General features: G+C 54.9%; 1 protein-coding gene across 4 annotated transcripts in view; it reads right to left on the bottom strand.

Moving 5' to 3' along the window:
• Positions 1 to 19,468, bottom strand: part of DOCK6 (dedicator of cytokinesis 6) — a 62,376-nt gene that overhangs the window by 34,666 nt on the left and 8,242 nt on the right. For all 4 annotated transcript variants that reach the window (XR_004032015.1, XM_030820816.1, XM_030820817.1 and 1 more), the window contains exons 2-21: positions 18,384 to 18,471; positions 17,528 to 17,703; positions 17,227 to 17,295; positions 16,863 to 16,992; positions 15,635 to 15,847; positions 13,140 to 13,225; positions 11,081 to 11,147; positions 10,832 to 10,981; positions 9,064 to 9,144; positions 8,817 to 8,970; positions 8,518 to 8,645; positions 8,319 to 8,412; positions 7,317 to 7,479; positions 3,380 to 3,497; positions 3,238 to 3,308; positions 2,834 to 2,972; positions 2,649 to 2,750; positions 2,015 to 2,101; positions 1,570 to 1,801; positions 821 to 982 (exon numbers count right to left, since the gene is read on the bottom strand). Coding sequence is in view for 3 of the 4 variants with exons in the window: in XM_030820816.1 (XP_030676676.1) it covers positions 821 to 982; positions 1,570 to 1,801; positions 2,015 to 2,101; positions 2,649 to 2,750; positions 2,834 to 2,972; positions 3,238 to 3,308; positions 3,380 to 3,497; positions 7,317 to 7,479; positions 8,319 to 8,412; positions 8,518 to 8,645; positions 8,817 to 8,970; positions 9,064 to 9,144; positions 10,832 to 10,981; positions 11,081 to 11,147; positions 13,140 to 13,225; positions 15,635 to 15,847; positions 16,863 to 16,992; positions 17,227 to 17,295; positions 17,528 to 17,703; positions 18,384 to 18,471 (2,510 nt within the window). In the remaining variant the exon portion in view is untranslated. The remainder of the gene's footprint in view (positions 1 to 820; positions 983 to 1,569; positions 1,802 to 2,014; positions 2,102 to 2,648; positions 2,751 to 2,833; positions 2,973 to 3,237; positions 3,309 to 3,379; positions 3,498 to 7,316; positions 7,480 to 8,318; positions 8,413 to 8,517; positions 8,646 to 8,816; positions 8,971 to 9,063; positions 9,145 to 10,831; positions 10,982 to 11,080; positions 11,148 to 13,139; positions 13,226 to 15,634; positions 15,848 to 16,862; positions 16,993 to 17,226; positions 17,296 to 17,527; positions 17,704 to 18,383; positions 18,472 to 19,468) is intronic.

Raw genomic sequence — 19,468 nt, 5'->3', positions numbered from 1 at the left:
GCCAAGCGAACAGAGGCCACACCTCAGGGATGGGGCAAAAGTGGGCAAGACATTATCTCTCTTGCAAGTTGCTCAAACCAGCCAAGGCCTATGAGGCCTCAGGGCCTTTGCACATGCTACTCTCACTATCTGGATGCTCTTCTCCCAGATCTTTCTTTTCTTCTTCTTTTTTTTTTTTGAAACAGGGTCTTGCTCTGTTGCCCAGGCTGGAGTGCAGTGGCGTGATCTCAGCTCACTACAACCTCCATTTCCCAGGTTCAAGTGATTCTTCTGCCTCAGCCTCCTGAGTAGCTGGGGCTACAGGCGTGCGCCACCACACCTGGCTAATTTTTGTTTTTGTTTTTGTTTTTGTTTTTGAGATGGAGTTTCACTCTGTCACCCAGGCTGGAGTGCAGTGGCATGACCTTGGCTCACTGCAACCTCCGCCTCCCGGTTTCAAATGATTCAGCCTCCCTAGTAGCTGGGATTACAGGCACCTACCACCACGCCTGGCTAATTTTTGTATTTTTAGTAGAGACAGGGTTTTACTATGTTGGCCAGGCTGGTCTTGAACTCCTGACCCCCTCAAGTGATCCCCCTGCCTTGGCCTCCTAAAGTGCCGGGATTATAGGCATGAGCCACCGCACCTGGCCCCAGCTAATTTTTGTATTTTTAGTAGAGACAAGGTTTCATCATGTTGGCCAAGTTGATCTCGAACTCCTGACCTCAAATGATCCATCCGCCGTGGCCTCCCAAAGTCCTGGGATTACAGGCGTGAGCCACCGCACCCAGCCTCTTCTCCCAGATATTTCTTGTCTCCCAGGGATTTCTACAAACTCACCATCCGGGAGGCTGGGCTCAGTGCCAGGCAGGCGAAAGGCGTAGTGGACGTAGGCAGCCAGCTGTGGGCAGTGACCGCGGGCATCCTGGGCTGCCTCCAGGCTCCGGTGAACAAGGCTGACTACATGGGCCATTGCTTCAAAGGCTCCACGGCCCAGGTTCACTGCAGGGCAGAGCAGAGGTCAAGTTCCAGGGCCCAAGGCCTCTCATCTCCCCGCCCACTTTCCAAATATAAAGACATCAGGATTCGAGGGATCATGTGCTCATTAAAGGGTCACAGAATTTTTTTTTTTTTTTTTTGAGATGGAGTCTTGTTCTGTTGCCTAGGCTGGAGTGCAGTGGCATGATCTCGGCTCACTGTCACCTCCACCTCCCAGGTTCAAGCAATTCTCCTGCCTCAGCCTCCCGAGTAGCTGGGATTACAGGCATGCGCCACCACGCCCAGCTAATTTTGTATTTTTAGTAGAGAAGGGGTTTCTCCATGTTGGTCAGGCTGGTCTCGAACTCTCGACCTCAGGTGATCCGCCCGCCTCGGCCTCCCAAAGTGCTAGGATGACAGGCGTGAGCTGCTGCACCAGGGCCAAAGGGTCCCAGAAGACCTTCTCTGGGTGCAGGGGACTGGGGGTCATTTTTCAGATGAGAAAAATGGCCAGAGAGGTAAATGGGCTTATAGAAGGTCCCTCAGGACCTCAGGACTGAGGAGCCATGTGCTGGATGGGGAAACTGAGGTCTGAGGCCACATTCGCTCACCAATCTGGCCACTGATGATCGGGGGCCTGACGACCAGACGCACGAGCTTGTCCAGCACGTGGTGGGAGAAGGCCACGAGGGGTTCGGGGCTGGCCAGGCGCAGTGCTGCAAGACTGGCCCGCAGCTCCTGCTCCACGTTGCCCTCGCTCAGAACAGTGTCCTTGAGCCGGAATGGGAAGGCTCCCTCCTCCAGGACGTGCACCAGGGTGAAGAACTTGTCCAGGTGGGGGTCCTGGGTAGGGATGTGGAGTGAGCAGGGTGGGGCCTCGGGATGAAGCCCACCCCTGCCTTAATCAGCAGCTTCCCTTAAAGCTGGGTTCAGCTGACCAAAGTCACATCCAAGGCCTGAGGCCAGACCTCCTGGGCCATCAGCAACTGTTACTCAATCCTAGGGCAGGCAAGAGGGGAGCAGGGGGGGACTCTTGGTTCCCGCCCCACCCCGTACCTGGGGGTGCACAGAGGACACGGCCGTGAGCTCCACACTGAACACGCCCTTGTGACCGTCCACCCAGCGCATGCCCGGCAGCGCCACCTGTGGGAGGGAGGCACCGGGTGGGCACTGGTCAGCCCTCCCCGACTGATCAGGTCACCCAGCGGCTCCAGCCATTGCGACACTGCGGCGTGAGTGTAGCCCGGTCTGGGGGTGCAGCCAAGCACCCCGCCCCCAGCCCTGGTCCCAGTAGACTGAGGGGGTCCACTGGGCAGGCTGAAAATCCACATGCCAAGGAGGGGGGCAGAGAATGGAGACACAAGGTGAATGAATATTCATTGAGTAGGTCAGGAAACAGGATAGGAGGATTTGAGGCCTAATGGTAAGGTACTACGAGGGCAGGGGACAGTGATCAGGAAGGCAGGCCGGGTGGCTAAAGTGGGAATGGAGCAGAGAGGCAATGGGAATCTTTGGGGAGGACATGTAGGACACGGAGAGGCATTAATAGGGGGATAATGAGCTACACAGGGGCCCTGGAGGCACCAGTAGAGGATAACAAGCCTCCCAGGATTGACAGGAAGGAAGGCAGGTGACTCGGGAGTGCTTCTGGGGACAATGCATTGGCAGGAAGGAGCTCCAGGGCACATACATCGGGTGTGAGCACGGAATAGCTGGGCGGTGGCTGGTCCACAGACACTGGGAGACAGAAGGGGCCGGTCCTCAGGCGCCCGTGCTGCAGCAGTGGGATCCACTGGGGAGAGGCCGGAGGTCAGGTCTGTGGCCAGGCTGGGGGACGAGGAGGGCTCAGGGGGAGGGAGGGAGGGGACAGCTCACAGTAAAGCCCACGGGCGTCTCCAGGGCAGTGCCCGGCCGGGGCTGGCAGCTGACGTGGTAGAAGGTGAACAGCAGGTGATGGTTCTCTGTCACGCAGGCTGGAAGACGAAGCTTGAACTCCTCATAGAACTCAGGGGACCTGGCAGAATCAGGCTGGGCGATCTGCTGGGGCCTGGGGTCCCCACTGTCTGCCCCATCACCTCTGCCACACCACGCCCTCATTGCTGCTGCGCCCCACTGTCTCTACTCTCTGTCTCAGCTTCCCTCATTAGCACTCTGGGAGCCTCTACCTCTCTTCTTCCCGTCCTCCGTCTTCCCATCAATGCTGCCTTATGTGTATATATAAGGGACATCCTCCTACCCCCATAAGTGCCCCCAAGTTCCTCATGTGTCCCCCTACATACTTGTTATGGTAGACCACCGGTGTGAAGGCCTCGCGGGTAAATTCACTGCAGCTGGACTTGCCAAAGATGACCTGGGGGCGTGGATTCATGAGGGACCCATGGGGGATGCCCTACCCCCCTTCCCTGGGGCGCAGCCACTGACCGGCAGGGCCTGGCTGGGGTCCTCGCCTGTCATGTACTGCACTCGCACGGCGAGATTGCGCACAGAGCCCTGGCGGCTGCTGAAGTTGAGGCTGTGTGGGTACACATACAGCAGGTTCCTGTGGGGGGCAGGATGGGGGTGTCAGAGGGACAGGGGCCCTGAAGGTGCACATACGAGGCTGGGGTGATGGGACCAGGCTGGCTGGGAGCACAGACAGTCCGGGAAGAGTGGGTCATGAGGCTGGGGCATTGAGGGCCAGGTGAGAGGTAATACAGGTTATCAGTCAGGAGATAGGACAGAGGGCAGAGGGTGGGGGACAAGTGAGCACCCTCAAAGCACAGATTGGGAACAGTGTGGTAGAGGGTGGGAATACAGAAGGACACTGGAGGCACTCATGGGGCACAATGACACACAGAAGGCAGAGAATAGCGAGGCACTCAGGGCGAGAGTTCCAAGGTGCCTCACGTGGCCAGTGGTCCAGCCTAAGCCCCACCCAAGGGCCTGATTGCCCTTCCCCCAGGAGGTCACTAGAGTTATGAGGCCTATTTCTCAGGTGGGGAAGCTGAGGCCAGAGTCCAAGTCCTGCCTCCTTCCCCCAGGGGCAAATCTGTGCAAGCCCTGACCCCTCTCTGGGCCTCAGTTTCCCTATGTGTATAATGGGCACTTCAGGCCTTCCAGCTGAGCCTTTGTAATGACACCGATAATGATAAATAACAACAATGACAATAATTGCACCAAACACTATTACTACAACAATACAATAATTGCACCTACTGTGTGCCAGGCTCTGTTCTAAGCACTCAACATGAAATAACTCATTTACTTCTCACAAGTAGCTCATGAGGCAGGACTAACATCACTGCCATTTTACAAGCAGGGAAACTGAGGTACTTGCACAATCACCCAGGGAGTAAAATGGCAGTCAGTGGTGATCTGGGCATATGCAGGTCTTGGAGATCAGGCTGTGTGACCTTGGGAGAGTCTCTGCCACCTGCACCTGCCCCCTTGGATACTAACCAGGCCAATAAAAGCCCCCATGTGGCAAGTGTGTGGGAGGGGAACAAGAACAGATATTGTAATGGCAGGTCAAACAGCTCGGGGCAAACCATCAATGCTTATAAAATCTTTACTATTATTACCATCATCATTGCGATGCCTATTCATAGATGGAGAAACAGGCTCAGCATGGTGAGTCTCAGGAACTCCCAGCAGGGTCTAGGGCCCGTCCTCTCCCAATGCCCCCAACCCATACCTGGCCCTGAGCCCCAGGAAGCGTGATCCCGGCGTGGGCCAGCCGGACATTCGCCTGATGCAACTATCGCACCACCGCCAGGCCCTTGTGCAATGCAGGGCACCGGGCTGGCCAGTTAACGATTGACTGGGGATCAGTGGGGGTGCGAGGCATAAAAGGCTTCAGTGACAGTGCTGTGGCTACACACTTAGACCCTCAGTCATGCCAGTGCCTGCTCTGTGCCTGCTGTGGGCCCTGGCAATGGTGACCCGGCCTGCCTCAGTGGCCCCCGTGGGCGGCCCAGAACTGGCAGAGCATGAGGAGCTGACCCTGCTCTTCCATGGGAGCCTGCAGCTGGTCCAGGCCCTCAATGGTGTGTACAGGACCACTGAGGGACGGCTGACAAAGGCCAGGAACAGCCTGGGTCTCTATGGCCGCACAATAGAACTCCTGGGACAGGAGGTCAGCCGGGGCCGGGATGCAGCCCAGGAACTTCGGGCAAGCCTGTTGGAGACTCAGGTGGGCACTGTAGCTGCGACACTGTGGGGTGGCCAGGGGTCTGAAGAGGAGTTCGTGTCTAGGGTAACCAACCATCCTGGTTTGTCCAGGACTGAAGGGATTTCTGGGATACAAGATTTTCAGCGATAAACTCAGGCAAGTTCTTAGGTACACAAAGATGAGTTGGTCATCCTACTAGTGACCCACTGTTTATTAAGCAGATGGAGGAGGATATTCTGCAGCTGCAGGCAGAGGCCACGGCTGAGGTGCTGGGAGAGGTGGCCCAGGCACAGAAGGTGCTACAGGACAGCGTGCGGCAGCTAGAAGTCCAGCTGAGGAGTGCCTGGCTGGGCCCTGCCTACCAAGAATTTGAGGTCTTAAAGGTAAGGAGCTCCTCCCGCCCTAGTGGGCTGAGACCCTGATTTCCAGCCAGAACTCGCTTCTGCACCTTGAGTCCCAAAGACCTCCCAGATCAGCCTCCCAGCTCTGTGGCCTCTACCCTGCATGTCCCCAGACAAAACTCAAGTCCTTTTGTGTGCCTCAGTTTCCCCATTTGCAAATAAGGGCAATATACCCTGATATCTCACGGTAGGGCCAGGTACTCAGTGCAGGTAAAATATTCAGCATGGGGCAGGTACACATTTGGTGCTCAATAAATTCTTTTTCTTTTTTTTTTTTGAGGCAGAGTCTCACTGTTGCCCAGGCTGGAGTGCAGTGGCGTGATCTTGGCTCACTGCAACCTCCACCTCCTGGGTTCAAGTGATTCTCCTGCCTCAGCCTCCCGAGTAGCTGGAATTATAGGTGCACCAGCTAATTTTTGTATTTTTTAGTAGAGATGGGATTTCATCATGTTGGCCAGGCTGGTCTCGAACTCCTGGCCTCAAGGGATCTGCCTGCCTCGGTTTCCCAAAGTGCTGGGATTACAGGTGTGAGCTACCACACCTGGCCAATAAATTCTTACTATTAGAGAAACTGGTAACATTTTGTGAGCACCCAGTAAGTACCCAGCACTGTTCTATGCCCTTTAATAAGGTAGGGTATGGTGGCTCACGCCTGTAATCCCAGCACTTTGGGTGGCTAAGGTGGGTGGATCACTTGAGGTCAGGAGTTCGAAACCAGCCTGGCCAACATGGTGAAATCCCGTCTCTACTAAAAATACAAAAAATTAGCTGGGCCTGGTGGTGCGAAGTCAGGAGATTGAGACCACGGTGAAACCCCGTCTCTACTAAAAATACAAAAAAAAATTAGCCAGGCATGGTGGCGGGCACCTGTAGTCCCAGCTACTTGGAGAGGCTGAGGCAGGAGAATGGCGTGAACCCGGGAGGCGGAGCTTGCAGTGAGCTGAGATCGTGCCACTGCACTCCAGCCTGGGTGACAGAGCGAGACTCCGTCTCAAAAAAAAAAAAAAAAAAAAATGCATACGATGTTCATCACCTCCCCATGAAGTGAGTCCTATTTTATCCCCATTTTACAGATGGGGAAACTGAGGCCAAAGAGCATTGCTGACTTGCTGGGTCACACAGATACAATAGGGGGGCTGGGGCAGGGGGTCAGGGGATGGGAGATGAGGTGGCTGTCGGCTGAGGTTTCCATTCTGACCCCCACAGGCTCACGCTGACAAGCAGAGCCACATCCTATGGGCCCTCACAGGCCACATGCAGCGGCAGAGGCGGGAGATGGTGGCACAGCAGCACCGGCTGCGACAGATCCAGGAGAGGTGAGCCTGGCAGGGGTTTGGCAGGCAGGGCAGTTGGATGGGGGGCACACAGGGCAGCTGGAAAGGGGCCCCCTCACCTGGGCTGAGCCACATCTCCCTCCCCAGACTCCACACAGCGGCGCTCCCAGCCTGAATCTGCCTGGATGGAACTGAGGACCAATCATTGCTGCAAGGAACACTTCCACGCCCCGTGAGGCCCCTGAGCAGGGAGGAGCTGCCTGTTCACTGGGATCAGCCAGGGCGCTGGGCCCCACTTCTGAGCACAGAGCAGAGACAGACGCAGGCGGGGACAAAGGCAGAGGATGTAGCCCCATTGGGGAGGGGTGGAGGAAGGATGTGTACCCTTTCATGCCTACACATCCCTCATTAAAGCAGAGTCGTGGCATCTCACCCAGGGTGTCTGTGTGTGTCCTCGGCTTAGGGAGACCCCGCCCAGCATGATGTATGAATACCTCCCATTCAAGTGCCCAGCTGCGCCCCAGAGGCCGTACCTGTAGCTGGTATGGGGGGCATAGACTTCACGGGCAGGGAACTCCAGGATCTCCTTGGTGGGCCGGCCCCTGGGGTCCGGGTAGGGCTTGATATGAAGCAGCTCAGGGGAGAGGCAGAAGTGGGGATTTTCAGGAGCTGGAGAAATGTCGATCTTGAGCTGGGCTGGGAAGGGAAGAACCGGTTTGCACCTCCCTGGGAGCTCCTGGCCCAGCCCACCCTTTCTGGGCTGTGGAGTCAGGGCAGACTTTCCCACGATGTTCTCTGGGGACTGGGGGCTGTGTCCCTCAGGCGCCAAGGCCAGAAATTGCCCTCAAGTCTGCTGTCTCTCACCCTAAATTTGTTTTTGTTTTTCTTTAAGTGGAGTCACTCTGTCGCTCAGGCTGGAGTGCAGTGGGGTGATCTTGGCTCGCTGCAACCTCTGCCTCCCCAGTTCAAGTGATTCTCCTGCCTCAGCCTCCCAGGTAGCTGGGATTACAGGTGTGTGCCACCACACCTGGTGAATTTTTGTATTTTTAGTAGAGATGGAGTTTCACCATGTTGGCCAGGCTGATCTCAAACTCCTGACCTCAAGTGATCTGCCCGCCTCGGCCTCCCAAAGTGCTGGGATTACAGGTATGAGCCACCGCACCTGGCCCCCAGGCTGGTCTTGAGCTCCTGGGCTCAAACCATCCTCCTCCTGCCTCAGCCTCCCAAAGTGTTGGGGTTACAGACTTGAGCCACTGCACCCCGGCCTTACCCCTACATTTGATCAACTCTGCCCCCAGGACCCCTGCCTGCCCTGCTGCCATTAACCACCTATTGATGCTGTATCCATCTTATTTATTCTGCTTCTTGTCTATGGTCCCCATTAGAAGCTGTAGCCGGCCCCTGAGGTCAGGGATTTGTCTATCATGGTCATCGTTGGGTCTCTAATGCTCCTGGCACAGTAGGTGCTCTCAGTGTAGGTTTGTTGAGTGACTGACTGAGAGTGATACTTCTTGTGTATGGGGTGTGCCACGCACCAGTCACAGGACGTAGCCGCCGCAGCAGGGACGACGGGCGCCTCATGTCAGCCAGGAACTTGAAGAGGTCCTCGTCACTGAGTCGCTCAGCCTCCTACATGGGACCCACTCCTGTCAGCCTGGGCCAGGGGGCTAGGGGTCCCCAGGGCTAATGCAGCCAGCGGGGAGTGGGGGAGTCCCTGGCCCCGGGGTAGGACACCTGCTTAAAGAAGTTTGTGACAGTTAGCGTGGCTGGACGGAAGCCAGAGAAGCTGCAGGCGTCGTCCCCACTACTCGCCCGGTCCTGGGGCCCCCGACGGCGGCGGTCTGTCCAGGCTGGCCGGCGCTCTAGAGGAGGAAATGACAATGACAAAAGGGGGACCAAGATGAAACAGGGAGACTCAGGGGCGGCACAGTTCGGCCAGCAGAGGGCGCACCCCCTCGCCCCGTAGCCCCGCCCCAGGCCTATCAGCACCACCCTTTAGCCCCGCCCCAAGCCTGTTAGCCCCGCCTCCTCACCGCCCTCCGAGTCAGAGTCCCGGTCCAGCTGCCCAGCGCTGCTCACGATGTTAGCTAAGTGTACGGCCGTCCAGGCGAAGGGCATGCGGTAGCGGCCCAGGCGGGTGCAGAACTGCTCGGCCGCCAGGCGCAGCTTCTCTAGCTTCTCTTTGTTCTATGGGGAGACCCCGTCCCCTGCCAGCTCAGCATCCTAGCCCTGCTGAGTCAGGGATCTGCCCTGCCCCTAGTCCAGCCTCCACACACTTACCTTGGCTGTGTCCACTTCTTTCATCACCATATAAGGCTCACAGCACTCACTGATGTCCCCTTGCTGAAGCACCTTCTCCAACTGCGGGGCAGATGAATGAATCCAGTGAGGCGCTGCCTGAATGCTCTGTTCCCCCGTGCTGGCTCCCCAGCCTCCTGGAGCCCTCATGGGCCCTCGGACACTCCTATCATATGAAGGTCTTTGGTCCAATACCTCCCATGGCTCCCACTGTCCTTGGGATCAAGGGTTAGTGCTTGGCCTGCCTGGTGGCTACTCCCTCCCATTCTTCAGATCTACCCCCAAAGCCCAAGCCTACCTTTAGCTGGTGATATTTTCCCTACATTTACTTATTTATTTACATTTATGTATGTATGTATCTATTATATAGAGACAGGGGTCTCGCTATGTTGCCCAGGCTGGTCTCAAACTCTTGGGCTCAAGTGATGCCCCTGCCTCTGCCTCCCAAAGTGCTGGGATGACAGGCATGAGCTATCACGTCCCCGGCTTGCTGTGAATTTATTTTTTTAGACAGAGTCGCCCCCGTTGCCCAGGCTGAAGTTCGTGGTGGGATCTCAGCTCACTGCAACCTCTGCCTCCTGAGTTTAAGCGATTCTCCTGCCTCAGCCTCCTGAGTAGCTGGGATTACAGGCATGACCCACCACACCTGGCTTTTTTGTTGTTGTTGTGAGACGGAGTCGCTCTGTCACCCAGACTGGAGTGCAATGGCGCAATCTCGGCTCACTGCAACCTCTGCCTCCCGGGTTCAAGCAATTCTCCTGCCTCAGCCTCCCGAGTAGCTGGGATTACAGGCGCCTGCTATTATGTCTGGCTAATTTTTGTATTTTTAGTAGAGAGGGGATTTCACCATTGGTCAGGCTGGTCTGGAACTCCCAACTTCAGGTGATCTGCCTGCCTCGGCCTCCTAAAGCGCTGGGATTACAGGCGTGAGCCACCGCGCCCAGCCAATTTTTGTGTTTTTAGTAGAGAATGGGTTTCACCATGTTGGCCAGGTTGGTCTCGAACTCCTGGGCTAAAGCGATCCTCCCGCCTCAGCCTCCCAAAGTGCTAGGATTACAGTCGTGAGTCACCATGCCCGGCCTTCCCTACATTTTTCTTTGTTAGTGTAAACAGAGGCCACTCTGGGCATGGCTCTGAGCCATGAGGCCTAGACTCCAATACTGACCACTCAGGGGCTGTGGGACCCTGGGCAGTGGGACCCTATCCACTCTGTGCCTCAGTTTCCCCATCTGGAAAATGGGAGCCATGGCACCCCTCCACCTTGGGCCCTATGGTGAGGACTGAAGGAGGGATCCCTGTGAAACGTGACTGTAGCAGCACCTGCCTGTGGACACTGGATTCATTTCATCATTGCAAACTAATTGAAGGTTTTGAGAAAAGAAACTTGACCTCACTCCCAGAAACAGAAAATCTCAAATGAGGGTGCCAACTAGGTCTTTCATCTGTCCACAAACTTCCCAATAGTATCTCACCCGCCTCCAAGGATCTCAGCCTGTCACATGTGCCCAGGGATGGCTTTTCTCCCCAGGCTGCCCACGTATGGTTCTCAGCTTAACTGTCGCCTCTCCCTGGAAGCTTTCGGTGATTTCTCTCCACCTGAGTTGGGTCAGGGGCCTCCTCCCTGCCTGTGTTTCCCCCACAACAGCCCTGATTACCCTTCTTGGTGAGGTATCTGTCTCATTCTGTGAAGGCAGGGACTAAATCAGTAACATTCGCCATTACTACCCCCTTGCCCAGCCCCAGCAGGCACCTTGATGACCAGGAAGATGTCAGGTGAAGGGTAGGTCACAGAGAAGATGGCAGAGCGGGCCAGGGTGGAGATGGCAGGGTGGGTGCCATGAGCCCGAAGCAGCCCCTTCATGGAGTCCGAGTTCAGGTCGAAGTAGAAGTTCTCCGAGATCTGGGGACACCAGAGGCAGCTGGGCCACCACCTCTGGGAAGCCCACAGCCCCCCAACAAGGAGGAGGAAGGGGAGGAAAGAGAAAAAAGGGGCTCCTACCTTCTTTTTCTCCCGCACATCATACAGAGCCAAGATCCCAAAGATGGGCTCAATTTCAATCTCGAACCTACAAGTAAATGGGAGGGAGGGGGCTCTCCTTAACACTTCCCGCTGTCCACACACCCCACTCCCGTTGAGGCCCAAGGTGGGGGGGCATCTGACTCCCACTGGGCCACATGGAACCGCCACTTAAGGGCTTGCAGAAAAGGTACATCTCATTTTGCAAAAGGGGAAACTGAGGCACTGAAGTTTTTTGTTGGTTTTTTTTTTTTTTTTTTTGAGACACTGTCTCGCTCTGTTGCCCAGGCTGGAGTGGAGTGGTGAGATCTCGGCTCACTGCAACCTCCGCCTCCCGGGTTTAAGCAATTCTTCTGTCTCAGCCTCCTGAGTAGCTGGGACTACAGGCACCTGCCACCACGCCCAGCTAATTTTTTGTGTTTTTAGTAGAGACAGGGTTTCACCATGTTGGCCAGGCTGGTCTCGATCTCCTGACCTCGTGATCCCGCCCGCCTCGGCCTCCCAAAGTGGTGGGATTACAGGCATGAGCCACCGCGCCCAGCTGACACTGAAGTTTTTTTTCCCCCTCCCTACACCCTCAGTAAGTAACTCACACAGAGCTCCTCCTCCCTGCAACCACAGCCCTTGTTCAGTTGGCATGGGGGTGGTTTTGGGCTCAACAATTCCCACATCTTGAGATTCTCAACTTCCGGGCTTCCCCGTTCCCTCCTTTCTGGCGTGTCATCTGCCGCCACTGTCACTCTGCACGGAGCTCCCATCTTGCTCACCTGAATGGCCACCATAAGTCCTTCCCTGTCTTACTCTACCTTGCTGGCCTCCGCTCACCACGCACCTCCAAACTGAAACACTGAGCACTCCCTGTTACATCCCTTCCATCCTCTCTATTCAGCCAGCTCCTCTTCCTCACTGGGTCTCCATGTACACGTCCCCCTGCAAGGGAAGCTGTCCCAGATACCCACTTCCACCCCTCAAGCTGGGTCAGGGGCCTCCTCCAGGACTCTAGGCACTTTCAGCATCACTTATCCCGGCTCTGTGTGGTCATCACATGGTTATGTGTCCTGTATACAGTAGGGACTTCATAAATGTTTTCTGTTTGTTTGTTTTTTTTGAGGCTGGAGTGCAGTGGCACAATCTCGGCTCACTGCAACCTCTGCCCTCCGGGGCAAGGGATTCTCCTGCCTCAGCCTCCCAAGTAGTGGGGATTACAGGTGCCTGCCACCACGTCTGGCTAATTTTTTTTTTTTTTTCCAGTAGAGATGGTGTTTTGCCATGTTGGCCAGGCCGGTCTCAAATTCCTGAGCTCAGGTGATCCGCCTGCCTCGGCTTCCCAAAGTATTAGGATTACAGGTGGGAGCCACCGTGCCCGGCCAATAAGTGTTTGTTGAATGACTGGATGAGCCCACAGAGCCAGTTCCCAATCCTTGTGTTTAGGGCAGGAGGCCCACCCGGGCCTCAGGCCAGCATGGAGCCTCCCTTTCCTGCCCCGATCCAGGCAGGAACTTGGGGTGGGGAGAGGCAGGGCCAGGCTCAGGTCCAAGTCCACATCCTGTTCAACTCTGTTCCCACGCACTTCTGCTGCTCCCTGGGGGCTGGTGTGGAGGGGCCCTGGGCGGCTGAGAGCCAGGCCCAGGGTCACCAGCACCCGCCCCAAAGCTTCCCGGCCAAACCCTGGATCCCAGCAGCAGAGCAGGCAAGCGCCAGACTCCAGCTTTACAAGTTGTATGGTCTTGGCATGACGTTACCACTCCGTGCCTCAGTTTCCCCACCTGTGCCCACTTCATGAGGTTGTGGTGAAGATTAGATGGGTTCATATACGTGAAAGCCTGAGAACTGATCCTGGCATACAATTGGCACTTAAGGACTGGCGACTTGGGATAACGAAAAAGGAAGTCTTACTTCCCCCTATAAAAGCCATATATAGGTGGCCACATAGGTGACAGGGCCGCACACAGTAATGGCACTGCTCATGTAGTGTGTACCCCGTCAGAACCCATGTGGTCCTTTCACGCATCTAAGAAGAGAGACATGTCAGTATACTCACTTGAGTGACAGACACTTGACCAAGATCCTCTGTCCAAAGTGCTCGTGGGGTGGCTCTGGGCGGCTACAGCGTTCCACGGCTTCATCCTGCCAAGAGTGGGGGGTGGAAGCTGGGCGGGGGGAACTGGGACATCCTCCAGGAAGGGTCTGGAATGCCCAGCCTCAGACCAGCTCTACCCCAGCCTGACTAACCGTCTTTCCGTCCCTGCCTCTGAGCCTTTACACGTGCTGTTCCCCTGCCTGGAATGCCCGTCTTCTCCCACTCCTCCTTGTCTGGCTAATGTCTGCTCACTGTTCATATATACTTCTACTATACAGAGGTATATAGTAGGTGTCCATGTATAGAAGCTTTTTTTTTTTTTTTTTCTGAGATGGAGTCTCACTCTGTCACCCAGGCTGGAGTGCAGTGGTGTGATCTTGGCTCACTGCAACCTCTGCCTCCCAGGTTCAAGTGATTCTCCTGCCTCAGCTTCCAGAGTAGCTGGGATTGCAGCTTAGCCAACACTTCCTCCAGGAAGTCCTCCCTGACCCCTGAGGCCTGGGCAGGCACCTCTTTCCGGTGCCCACAATGTCCTGGTGTAAGGAGTGTAAGGAGCCATGGTGGCTGGGACACTGAGGACCGTGTGAGGGACAATTACCAGCACCTCATCAGGGCACTACTCTGTCTGGGTTATAAGTTCCTAGTAGAGAGGTCTTTCCTCCACTGGTGAACTCTGAAGGCAGGGACTGGGTCTCTCTATTCATGGCTATATCCCCAATGTCAACAATACAGTGGGTACCCAAACATGTTAGTCGAATTAGAGGTGTACAATAGGTACCTACTAAAAATTGGTTGGATGAACATAAGCATATACAGAAAGCATTCAATAAATGCTGATTGGAGATACAGGGATATACCCCCAATAAGGCACCCAGTAAGTACTGATGGAATAAATATGGGTGTATATAGTAAGCCCTCAATAAACGGCCAAATACAAACACAGGAGTATACACTAGGTACCAAATAAATGTTGGTTGGATAAAAATAGACATATGTGGTAGGTGTTCAATAAATATTGGTTGATTAAATAGAGAACTATACAGTAGGCATTCATGTATTGAATAAATATAGGGATATACAGTTGGTACCCAATACATGCTTGTTAGATAAATAATTTTTTAAAATTTATTTTCTGGCTGGGCACAGGCTCACACCTGTAATCCCAGCACTCTGGGAGGCTGAGGCGGGCAGATCACAAGGTCAGGAGTTTGAGACCAGCCTGGCCAACATGGTGAAACCCTATCTCTACTAAAAATACAAAAATTAGCCAGGCATGGTGGCACATGCCTATAGTCCCAGCTACTCAGGAGGCTGAGGCAGAAGAATCGCTTGAACCTGGGAGGTGGAGGTTGCAGTGAGCTGAGATGGCGCCACTGCACTCCAGCCTGGGCGACAGAATGAGACTTGTCTCAAAAAAAAAAAAATTTATTTTATATATTTTTTTTACCTTTCCTATGGTGCTGATGGTTGGATAAATATAGGAGTATATAGTAGGTGTCCATATATAAAAGCTATTGAATAAACATAGGGGATAGAGTAGGTACCCAATAAATGCTGGTTAGCTAACTATAAAGGTATATAGTAGATGTCCATATACAGAAGCTACCTTTTTTTTTTTTTTGAGACAGAGTCTCGCTCTGTTTGAAATGCAGTGGTGCGATCTTGGCTCACTGCAACCTCTGCCTCCTAGGTTCAAGTGATTCTCCTGTCTCAGCCTCCAGAGTAGCTGGGATTACAGGCGCTCACTACCATGCCTGGTTAATTTTTGTACTTTTAGTAGAGATGGGGTTTCACCATGTTGGTCAGGCTGGTCTCGAACTACTTCAGGTGATCCACCCGCCTCAGCCTCCCAAAGTGCTGGGATTACAGGTGTGAGCCACCACGCCCAGCCAGAAGCTACTTTTTTTTTTTTTTTGAGATAGAGTTTTGCTCTGTTGCCCAGGCTGGAGTGCAGTGACGGTGATTTCGGCTCACTGCAGCCTTCGCCTCCCGGGTTCTGGCGATTCTCATGCCTCAGCCTCCTGAGTAGCTGGGATTACAGGCACCTGCCACCATGCCTGGCTAACTTTTGTATTTTTAGTAGAGATGGGGTTTCGCCATGTTGGCTGGTCTTGAACTCCTGGCCTCAAGTGATCTGCCCACCTCAGCCTCCCAAAGTGCTGGGATTACAGGCATGAGACACCATGCCTGGCCTAGAAGCTATTGAATAAGCATAGGTATACAATAGGCACCCAATAAATGCTGGTTGGATAAATATAGGGGTATATAGTAGGTGTCCACATATAGAAGCTATTGAATAAACATAGGATATACAGTAGGTGCCCAATAAATGCTGATTGGATTAATACAGGTGTATATAGTAGATGTCCATCTATAGAAGCTATTGAATAAACATGAAATATACAATAGGCACCCAGTAAATGCTGGCTGGCTGATATCTGGGAAGGGGCACCCACCTCGTCAGGTGCTGGGTAGAGGGTGAGCAGGGCCGGGGGCCGGTGCTGCCGTCGAAGGGTTTCATTGCGCCGGTCCACATCTTCTGGGGCCGCCCGCTCTAGCAGAGAGGGCAGCAATGAGTCAGCTGCCAGGTTCCTCAGGTCGAAGATGCTAGAGGCACCACTGCTTCGAGGGGTGTCTTCTGGGGAGCCCGAGCCACGCCGGGAGTCATTCTGCCAGTGGAGAATGCACAAGCACTGAGTGCCAGCTGTATACACCCTCACCTCACTCTGGTGAGAGTGTCCTCATACTCATTCTAGAGATGGGGAAATTGAGGGTAGGGGGTGAGGGTCATCACTCTAAGGGTCACCTGGGGGTTTTGCCTACCCTCTTTCCAGAAACTTCTGTCTGGAGAGCCTCCCAACTTTTACCATTGCTGGGGGAGGCTACTCCTTATCCCACATTTGGGGCTTTAGGTGATCCTTATCTGGCCAATCAAAACACATCTACCCACCCTAGGGACTGGCTCCAAGGGCCTGGGCTGGGCCAATGAAAGCCTTCCCTGGGACTTTGTTCACTGTTGCCAGGGAAGGAGAGAGTTCTTCCTGATCTTCCTGCACTGGATCAAATCCCAGCTCAGCTCTGTGACACTGGGTCTCTGACCCCCAACTCTAAGGGCCTCAGTTTCCCTATCTACATCTAAAAATAATAACAAAATTAGCCGGCATGGTGGCGCATGCCTGTAATCCCAGCTACCCGGGAGGCTGAGGTGGGAGGATCGCTTGAATCCAGGAGGTGGAGGTTGCCGTGAGCTGAGATTGCGCCACTGTACTCCAGCCTGGGCGACAGAGTGAGACTCCATCTCAAAATAATTAATTAATGAAAATAATAATAATAATGAAAACAACAATAATCTTTGGAATAATTACGGTTGGTATACAGTAGGTGCTCAGTAAATGTTGATTGACAAAATACAGGCTCACGGCCTCTAAGAACCTTGCTGTGCCTCAGTTTCCTTACCTGGGTGTAATGGCTGCCCTGACTCCTAGGATGAAAGCAGAGGACACATATAAAGCCTTCAGTACACCCTAAGCACTCAATAAATGTTTATAATTATGACCTCTAACTTTTTACTCACGGGGACTGATGCAATTCCTTTTGAGCTCAAGGCTGTCACATGTGACCAAAAGCTGAGGCCAGAGCCTCCACACATACCCCTTCAGTGACCCCAGCCAGGGGCTTCCTCACTGAGTCCTCAGGGCCGGACCTCTCGTCTCCAGAAGCGTCCTGCTCAAAGACCTGGCGGGGGAGGCCCTTCTGTCGCTCCCGCTGTGTCTCCGTGGTGACGGGGCTGTATGCTGCACTCAGGTACTGATACCTAGCAGGAAACGGGGTTGGGCAGGTAGGGGGGGGCTGAGGGCCCCCAGGGGGTCCCCAGTGTGTTCTGACACACCTACATGGCACCTTCAAAGCCACCGTCCTTGTGCTCCACCAGACAAGTTTGCCTGCTCTTGCAGGGACAAGGGGCAGATACACAGTAGGACCGGCTGCAGACATCAGCTCAGTCCTTTTGGGTTCTGAACCCCCTGAGCTGCCCCCAAATCAGACTCACCTTCTGTGGACGATGACCCAGTCCTCGATATACATCTCCACCGCGGCCCTCACCTGGGCATCCAGTTTTCTGCAGCAAAAGAAGATCAGGGTAAACAGAGGCAGGGCCTCTGTGAATCCTTCTGCTAGCCTGTAAGGTTAGCACTGCCCTGCCTATTCCAGACAAGGGGAGACGGAGGCTCAGAGAAAAAGCATGGCTTGTCCAAGGTCACGGCTGAGCCAGGAGCTGAACTCGGGCTGTTGATGGGGATGGCAGAGACAGAGTGGAATCACAGGCAGAGAGGGCGTGGGGCTGAACCCACTCATCCTTGGGGATCCCGGGCTCCGTGGTCCGGCATTCCCGGGGCGGCAGAAGCAGCTCCAAGTCATCAGCTGGGAATTCTATCAGGTCCCTGAGGGGCCCGGGCTCAGCATCTGGTGGCCAGCTCAGAAGTACATCCTCAAAGTCCAGGGGCTCGACAACTTCAGTCAGTGGGACCTGGAATGGAGCAAAGTGGCTGTGATCGCGCTGCCTAGGAGGCTGAGAGTGGGGGCACGAGGCAGGGGTGGGTGCGTGCCAGCTTCAAACTCAAATAGGAGGGTGGTGGGAGCCGTGGAGGGTGTTGGAGCTACGGAGGAACCATGGAGGACGATGACCTCAGACTCTCCACCCCCACCTCAGCTTTCCCTGCCCTGCCCCTCCCTCCAGGGGCTCCAGGAAGGAAATCACACCCCATGTCTGGAAGGGCAGAAACTAACAGTGGAAGGAAAGAAATGTTGACAGAGGCCAGGCGAGAGACAATTCCTAAAGTGCCCCCAACCCTGTGGGCAACATGGCCCCACCCCTCTCAGGCGAAAGTCACTCCCCTCCCCAACTTCCCCCTCCTCCATGCCCATCTAGGTGGTCCAGGCGGCTGGAGGTGGGGGACATCAGGAGGGAGCCACTCCCCCGACCACCCACAGGGTGACAAGCAGCTGCAGGGAGAGTGGCCACAGGAATTGGTGAGAGTACTAGGACCAGGACAGGGACTCCCGCCCCTGACACTGCTGGGTCCCTCTCGGTTTTCCCACAGGATAGGCCACAGGAGGGAGGGGGTGGGATAGAACCTAGGCCAAAGAAGGCCCTACCTCTGTCTGAGAGAGAGCAGGGGGCTGGGGGCGGACCCCCCAAATACTTACCCCCAGGGAGCTGCTGCAGCGCCTGCTGGAGTGGGGGGAGCCACTGCGTTCCCGGGACACCTGCTTCCGCACCTCTGCGGCCACCGTCCTGGAAAGACAGGGAGGGGGCCATTGGGGACGGGAAAACTCAGGCAGCGGAGCGGACGGATTCTTTCTATGAGGAAAATCCAGATTGTGGAAGGAAATAAATAGGCCGAGGGCCAAGAGAACCAGGAGTGCTGAGGCTTTAAGGGCCCATAGCTCCCCGGTTCCCCCAACCCCTTCCCCATCAAGCACAGATCAGATGAGAATGCTGCCACCAGTGGAGTCTCAAGCCATCACGGACTCTCCTTCCCCTCCCGGCTGGGCCTGTGGCCTTCCAGGTCTGGAGGGAAGCCCACGGGTCCCTGGCCTCTGCTCCCTCATCTGGTGGACCTCTGTCCATCCTGCTGTTCCCCGACACACCCAGCCCTGTCCCTGGACCTCATCCAGAACATACATCCCTTCCCATCCTTGCTTTGGGGCCTTGGATAAGTCATTTCCACCTCTGAGCCTCAGTTTACCCATATGTAGCTGATGCCCTGACTTCACAGAGCTGCTGGGCAGAGCAGAGCCTGGGGCCTGGCCTGAAGTCACAGAGATCCTGAGATGAGGCCATTGTGTCAGAGGTCAACCTGGCCTGCGGGGCCCAGAGCTGGGAGGCCTTTTAAGTAACCCTATGCAACCAAGGTGGGCCCTGGGGCCTTCCTGGGCCACCTGGATCTGAGCAGGCCTTCAAAATCTGGGAGGATGGCCGGGCGTGGTGGCTCACACCTATAATCCCAGCACTTTGAGAGGCTGAGGCAGGTGGATCACCTGAGGTCAGAAGTTCAAGAAGGGCCTGGCCAACAAGGGGAAACCCCAACTCTACTAAAAGTACAAAAATTAGCCAGATGCCTGTAGTCCCAGCTACTTGAGAGGCTGAGGCAGGCAAATCGCTTGAACCCGGGAGGCGCAGGTTGCAGTGAGTTGAGATCGCGCCATTGCACCCCAACCTGAGCAACAGAGCAAGACTTTGTCTCAAAAAAAAAAAAAAAAAACAAAAATCAGGGAGGATGGGGGTAAAG

Source organism: Nomascus leucogenys, chromosome 10 (assembly GCF_006542625.1).
Source record: "Nomascus leucogenys isolate Asia chromosome 10, Asia_NLE_v1, whole genome shotgun sequence".
In the NCBI taxonomy this organism is placed as follows: Eukaryota; Metazoa; Chordata; class Mammalia; order Primates; family Hylobatidae; genus Nomascus; species Nomascus leucogenys.
This window is presented reverse-complemented; position numbering and strand designations above follow the sequence as displayed.